General features: G+C 33.7%; 2 protein-coding genes across 2 annotated transcripts; one reads left to right on the top strand and one right to left on the bottom strand.

Moving 5' to 3' along the window:
- Window positions 1–83: 83 nt before the first annotated feature.
- LOC141702349 (uncharacterized) lies at window positions 84–1,480 on the bottom strand (the record flags this gene model as incomplete). The annotated part of the gene is made up of 3 exons (XM_074506047.1): window positions 1,332–1,480; window positions 1,070–1,251; window positions 84–1,003 (listed from the first exon to the last, which is right to left on the bottom strand). Coding segments are annotated over exons 1-3 (1,251 nt in total), but the record flags the coding sequence as incomplete, so codon positions are not given.
- Window positions 1,481–3,798: 2,318 nt separating this feature from the next.
- LOC141702351 (uncharacterized) lies at window positions 3,799–5,230 on the top strand. The gene is made up of 2 exons (XM_074506050.1): window positions 3,799–3,890; window positions 4,461–5,230. The coding sequence occupies exons 1-2, from the start codon at window positions 3,800–3,802 to the stop codon at window positions 5,000–5,002; spliced, it is 633 nt and encodes a 210-aa protein (XP_074362151.1). The 5' UTR covers window position 3,799; the 3' UTR covers window positions 5,003–5,230.
- Window positions 5,231–7,404: the final 2,174 nt, after the last annotated feature.

The following is a 7,404-nucleotide window of genomic DNA, read 5'->3' as shown; positions in this document are numbered from 1 at the left end:
CAAAAGGACTGAAAAAACGCCGGATTTAGGCCATCCGGTCCCGGTGATTTATCGGGATGCATTGAGAAGACTGCCTCCTTTACCTCTTCCTTCGTGACAGGTGCTAGTAAATCTTCATTTTCCTCTCCTGTAACTTGGTTTACTGTTTCCCTAGGTGACAATTTACCACCTCCCTCCGTAGACTTGAACAACTGATCAAAATAAGTCGTGACTACCCCCTGTATTCCTTCTTCTGTGTCACACCAGTCACCATTAGCATCTCTCAGTCGTTTAATACTGTTTTTATTCTTCCGAGCGGATGCATATCTATGAAAGAAACGGGTGTTACGATCCCCCTCCTGCAGCCAAAACTGCTTTGCACGCTGCTTCCAATACATCTCTTGCCTCTCCAATAAATTCAGATACTCCTCTCTAACCTCATTATAACGCTGAGCACCATGTCTATCCCTCCGAGATCTCAATATTCGTAATTCCTGTCGACAGTTTATCATTTTCCTCTTGTACTCTTGGTTAATACCACCTCCCCACTCTTCCAATTTTAGACAGCAAAAATTTATTTTCTCCAGAATTTCTCTACCTCCTGTACGGTCCCAGCTATCCTTAACAAGATTGAAGCAATCCTTTTCTTTTAACCATACGTTCTCAAACTTAAATCTCTTACTCCTGGGGACATAGACTTTTTTGTTTAACTGCAAATGTAATGGTAGATGGTCAGAAGGAGCAACTTCCAGCACATGCACTTCTGCTAACGGAAACAATTCTCGCCATTCTTGGGTTGCCAGTCCACGATCCAACCTCTCCTGTATCCATTTACTTGTTCCCCTAGATTTGTCCCATGTATACTTCCCACCAACATACCCCAAATCCACCAAGTTACACTCTCTAATCGTTTCACCAAACCCATACAACAAGTTACTAGGATGGGGACGTCCTCCTTGTTTTTCATCAGTGAACAGCAAGTCATTGAAGTCACCAATGATGCACCACGGCAAATCTGACCTTCCTGCAAGATTTCTAATCAATTCTCATGATTCTCGTCGTCGAGCTCTTTCCGGGCACCCGTAAAAACCAGTGTACCTCCATCGCCCAATTTGCTCATTCTCGACCTCAAAATCAATAAAATGGTTATGTATTTCTTTTATCGTACACCCTCCTTCATTCTTCCACATGAGTGCCAATCCTCCACTATGTCCCCGAGCCTCCACTGTAATACAACCTGCAAACCCTACTTCCTTTCGAACCTCCTCTATTCTATTTTTATTTGCTAATGTCTCAGATAAGAATAAAAAACTGGGCTTTATTTGTTGGGTAATCTCTTTTAAAAAACGAACTGTCCGTGCTTTACCCAGTCCACGGCAGTTCCACGCAAAAAGACTAATTGGTCTAGGCGGGCCTGAATAACAGGACTCGCCTCTCGCAAGTTTTTTGGAATGTTATTTGGGTTCAGCCCATGCAACACAGTCTCCTCATCACTTTCCATATTGTCTATACTATCCAGCCTCCTACGTTTGGGGTCCACAACAATTGTTTCTTTTCCTCTAGTTATTTCCCCCGCAATATCCTCTGTTTGATCTGCAAAGCTGTTAATTTTTGAAATACCCCCTGATCGCGTGACACAATCCTTATCCCTCCTGTCTCTCCTGAATTTTCGTTAAGATTAGCATCTTCCTCCATGATTCTCTCATCCCTTCCGTCTTCGCCGTGCACGGTGGTTGAACGTTCTTGTTTTCCTTTTTCCTCCCCCCATGCCTGACCTCCATCTACTCCATTTCTCAACCACTTCGCCCCCATATTTTGATTTCTTGTATTCTTGTTCGGTGCTCGTAACTCTACCCCGTATGCTCGAGGAAAATCCTTATCATGGTTTGCATATACTATTCCACAGTCCCTCTCAGAGTGTCCTACGATGCCACAAACAAAACAGAAGGTGCCTAGCCTCTCATATTTGAAATTAACCCAGTTCCAATCACCTCCCTCCCGTTTGATTTTCATCTTCCTTCGCAGTGGTTTTTCCAGGTTCATTATCTTTTAATTACATATGATTTTACAAAGTACTGTTTGGCAATAACGAAATCTACGTAGGGCACATGTAATCAAATCAACTCCGATTATAAACGATAATGTTAGTTGGGCTGTGCGAGTTATAACGTTGTTACTTGTTAATTGTTATTATTTGATTAATTTAATTATAACTACTTGCAAATAGGATGATGTGGGATTAGCGTCCACCTAATCCTGTCGTTTTATCTTTAATTATCAGTTTATGGCTCCGAGTGATCTCACCTCAACTTTTCATACTGGAAAGAAAAGTCATTGAGCGTACGGCACATAATTTCAAGTTCGAACGAGTTGACTTGGAACGGTTGAAAAGTAACACGGTGAGTCGGTCAGCAACTCAGCATTGAACAAAATTCGTAAAATAAAAAAAAAAACGAAGACGAAAAAAGATGCACTGAACTTGGAGAACATATATATTTATTATTAAAACAACATGATGCCTCCGAAATAATTTATTTATCGGAAAATTAGTTTATATTAGAACAAAAGAATATGTCTAGCACATTAGGGATAAACTATTCAATATTGCAAAATTTGTTATGAAAAATGCCAAATCAATATAATTTATCGTAGCTGTTTTATTATTGATTGCATGTCTAGGTTGGAAAAATTGAATCGAAATTCATTAAATCGAGAGTTGATCTGAAAAAGACTCCTCTAAAGTAGGTTAATTGCCGAAGAAAAAAAACTTATTAAATCGATCTGAAAATTATTTGAAATACTATTAAATATATGATCATACGGGATCTTGCTTTAATATCTTAAGGTTTTAAATGAGCTGGTTACTCAACATGGTATCAGAGCTTAGGCTGGCGGGAGAACTAATGTTCGATTCGCAGCCACCCCCAACATTCTCACAATTTAATGTGGACACTAAAGACAATTAATGCCCCAAAGATGGGCGCCAGTATTCCACTCTTCGACCCACGGGGCCTTCCTATAATACCTTAAGATTTTAGATGAGCTGATTACTCAATAAATATTATAATCGATTATAACTTAAAACTGATCAAAATCGAACAATTAATTATCCGAACTGATATGACCCTGAGTTAGGCAAAATTCTTACTTAATACAAGTTTATGTTTATAATAACATAATTTTATAATCATTTTTTTGTTAAAACTACATTATATTTTATTAAAAATATTGCATTTATTGAAAATATATTTTTAAGTCTCACAAATTAAAAAAATGAATAAGTTATATTTGAAACTATCTGAACCGATTTTAATCAGAACTGAATTTTTTCCAATCTTTATTAATCCGAATTTAACCTGTCTGAAGTCTGAACCGAATCACATCTGATCTGATCCGAATACTCTCCAAATATATATCATAATACAAAAAATATAATCCTTCATGCATTTATTGTAACTTTTTATATTACAAAAAATAAATTGAAGTAATGAATTTTGTTTGTAATAATTAACGCAAACAACCCTAATTTAAATTTTACATCTATTAATTAAAAGGACATACATAAATATATTCGTCGAGCCCGCAGCAGGACTGTAAAACGAAGAACGTGTTTGAGAATGGATCATCTCGTGTTCTGACTGGAGTTGTATAATACTTTTACCTAATACGTTGACCATAAGGATGATTATTGGATGTAAGTAATTTTTATTAACTTAATTAACTTGTTCTATCATCATTTGATGTTACGCTTCTTGTTGATATGTCTATAAAATGAGAAATATGGAGTTACGCTCTTTCATTGTGCATTGTGTATAGGGATATGATGATTTCTATAACCAAAATGATTAGTGCTTTCTTTCTCTTATCTCTGTTCACTATCTTAGGATCTCAAGCAAGAATGATACCTACAGGTAAATGTAATCCTTAAGCATGCATCATGTAGTAACCTCCCTCCCTAATTATAACTAGTTAATTAGTTAGTTTAGTTAACTGGTTAATTACAGGTAAATGTAATCCTTAAGCATGCATCATATATTTCTATTCTTTTTTTGGTTAACTAGTTTAGCTGGTGTCAAAAGAGATGTCAACCTGATATTACATAGTTTGACATCATTGTCGACACTTTTACCGGAGTTGTTGAATAATGTTATTGAGTGTCAAGTGAGTCGACACTCGTGCTAATTTTAGGCTGTCAAAAGTTTTTATATATGATATAAATTTCATGCATGATCTTAATGATGTATAATTATATTACAATTTCTTTATTCTATTTATCAAATGCATTTTTTTGTTAAATTAGTGAAATTGGCATATTCTGGTGTCAATTATTGAAATATTTTTCGAAAATGAGAATGTTAATAATAATGTGAAAGAAAGAATATAAAATATAATATTTTTTATTATGCATCAAACCTGACACCTCTCGAAGAGTGTCAACCATCGAAGATGCCCTAACTATCGTATACATGACTATGATGCAGGAGAAAATGGGAATGGCATATTCAAAACAATGACCAACAGCATCAACTACAACAAAGAAAACAAGTACATCAGTATGGTTACGGAGCAGATTAGCAACTACAGAAGAAATCCGCCACCGTCGCCTCCTCCTCCACGTTCTGCAACTCCACTACAACCCGGAATTAACCACTACAGTAAAAACCCCAGATTCCCACAACCTTTTCCACTAAAATCTGGGATAATAATAAGTAGCATAATAACAAGACCAGCACGGCCACCACCTCCAGCTCCGGGTGCATCTCCCCCGAAAACAGTAATAAGCGAGTACAGTAAAACTCCAAAATCACCACCTCCACCTCCATACACTTCACCCACTAAAGGCCACTTAAGTGACTATGAAATAACTGCAAAATCACCACCTCCACCTCCGTATGCTTCACCAGCTAAAGGCCACTTAAGTGACTGTGAAGTAACTGCAAAATCGCCACCTCCACCTCCATATGCTTCACCTACTATAGTCCCTTTAAGCTCATCAAGATCAACTCCTCCGCGTGATACTTAGAAAGTGATGGAGCATATCGATTGCTGATTGCTTGAATTAAGCTCTTCTGTTACGACTTTATAACATATTAGCAGTGTTTAATATGTAACTCCAGTAAGTTTAAATTTTGGTGTCTCTCTCGTCTTTGGCTTGTACTGCTACATGCAATTTTATATAGATGACAATGAAGACCAGATAGTTCCTCGTCTGGGTTCTGCATGCACTTAAATAGTTTTATTGTACGTTGTAGCCTTGTAACATGTATAATATTTCGATTCACATGCATGACTGGGAAAGAAGTCTTCATTTATATATAGAGTAAAAAGTATAAAGATGATTAATTTTTTTCAAAAATTAGCAAAATGTAAACCTAAATTTAAAAATGATAAATTAGTTTTTATGAAAACTTTAGCCATCCTCGTGCTCTTTACTCTCAAGATTCAAGAACTGAAACATAGGATCACGCCCGGAGTCTTGCTTGCTATATATACTAAATGCACAGAGTATTTTAATAATATTTAGAAAATGCTAGAAACCCCAAATTTTTATCCCAAAAATTTCCCCAAATCTTAACTTTCCTAATAATAAAATGGTACCCGCCTGTATTAATATGCGTCCACGAATTAAAATAAGCCATGTGTTAGTCTTACTGAATACGGACATGGAGGCATGCAATTAGACCATCTCCAGGAGTGACTTATTGGTGGATCGTCCAAATTGCCTAAATTTAGCAGACATTATTAACGGCCTAAATCTTTTTAATAATAAAATATTATCTTTTATATTTTATATATATTTATTAATTTGTTGATTGAATATTATTATATATATGTATTAAGTAGTTTTAAATTATATTTTCTAATTTTCATTTAGTTATATAAAATACTTATTTAACAAAAATATATTAAACACCATGAATTGTTTTAATTTAAATTAATAAAACATTAAACATAAAATAAAGATTACACTTGACAAATATTAATTGCAAATACAACTTATACAAAAGTATATATGAACTTAAACATCGATTTAATCAAATAAATTATTTCTTAATCCTCCAAGATAATCATAACATTGATTATAATTATGATTATTTTGTGATCCCTCACCTTCATCTTCCGAGCTAAATAAAATATTTTAGGTCCAATTGAATTAATAGGTTTGTGAATTAGTATCAACTCATTAAAATAATAGTATATTAATAGTTGAAAGAATAAAATATTGATATATGAATTTGGACCAAATTTTAGACCGAACTGTTGGAAGTAAAAGTTGTCTCGGTCCAAATTTAGGCCAAAAACCTTGGTCACTCTTGGAGTTGCCCTCAATATATTATCTTGGTCCAAATTTAGGCCAAAAACCTTGGCCACTCTTGGAGTTGCCCTCAATATATTATCCTGCCATATGAATCGTCTCATATTTACTTATATTATAATAACCGAAATGAGTTATAATTTGGTTCAGCGGTTATTCCATAATTTTGGTTATTAAAAAAATATAAAAAATATTGTTATATATCCGCTAAACTACTAATCACATTGTCTACTAATCACATTGTCTACTAAAGTACAACCAAGGCTTATCTTATTATTGAAAAAATTAAAAAAAAATTAGTGTTATATATCCGCTAAACTATTAAATTATTAAACTAATAGATATATTATACTTATCCTACTAAACTACAACTACACGTTATCCTACTATTTTTTATAAATTTATTATTGTTATATATTTATACAGGTAAATGCTTAAATACAAACCAATATTAGAATACAAATTACAAACCAATAACAACTGCATATTTAATCCTTTCTCTCAGTATGTATTCATGTTTGTATTTATTTTTCCTTCGTTTTTAATTTGACTTTCCCGTTTAGTCGGTTAACTTTTTCTTAAAAATAATTTCACCGTATTTTTCTCCATCTCCCACTCATCAATTTGCATAACATATTTGCTATATTTTTTTTTACGACAAATCAGTATTTAAATTTACCTAAATCAATAATCTGAAATCAGTATTATTCCAGGAACAAGTAAATTTTAGTGATTCCTGTACACATAATTAGTGATTTATTAGCGGAATATATGTATATATAGATATTATATAATAAATCGAATACCACTTTAGGCCTATAATAACCAAAACAATGCATATTACACTTTTTCAAATTAATATTATAACAAAAAAATATTAATTTTAATTCATGTCCCTTCAAATAAGATTGAGTTCATAATCGAATAATCAAATAGATGAAAATCGTCTTATTCATATAATTTGATATATATATATATATAGGGTGAGATTCAGTGGGTAACTAATTTATGAAGGTAACTAAGTAACTAGTTAGTATAGGTCCACGTGTTCTTCACCAGTTAACAACGTTTACACCTAACTTTTTTGATGATTTATCATTTTTGTTGTT

Source organism: Apium graveolens, unplaced genomic scaffold (assembly GCF_009905375.1).
Source record: "Apium graveolens cultivar Ventura unplaced genomic scaffold, ASM990537v1 ctg4898, whole genome shotgun sequence".
Lineage (NCBI taxonomy): Eukaryota > Viridiplantae > Streptophyta > Magnoliopsida > Apiales > Apiaceae > Apium > Apium graveolens.
The sequence above is the reverse complement of the archived record's forward strand: the minus strand, read 5'-3'. Positions and strand labels throughout refer to the sequence as shown.

Bases quoted from the DNA above. Each gene is read 5' to 3' on its own strand.
- LOC141702351 (XM_074506050.1), top strand. From the start codon at position 3,800: ATGATGATTTCTATAACCAAAATGATTAGTGCTTTCTTTCTCTTATCT. The intron at 3,891-4,460 runs GTAAATGTAATC...ACTATGATGCAG, and splicing joins AGCAAGAATGATACCTACAG to GAGAAAATGGGAATGGCATA.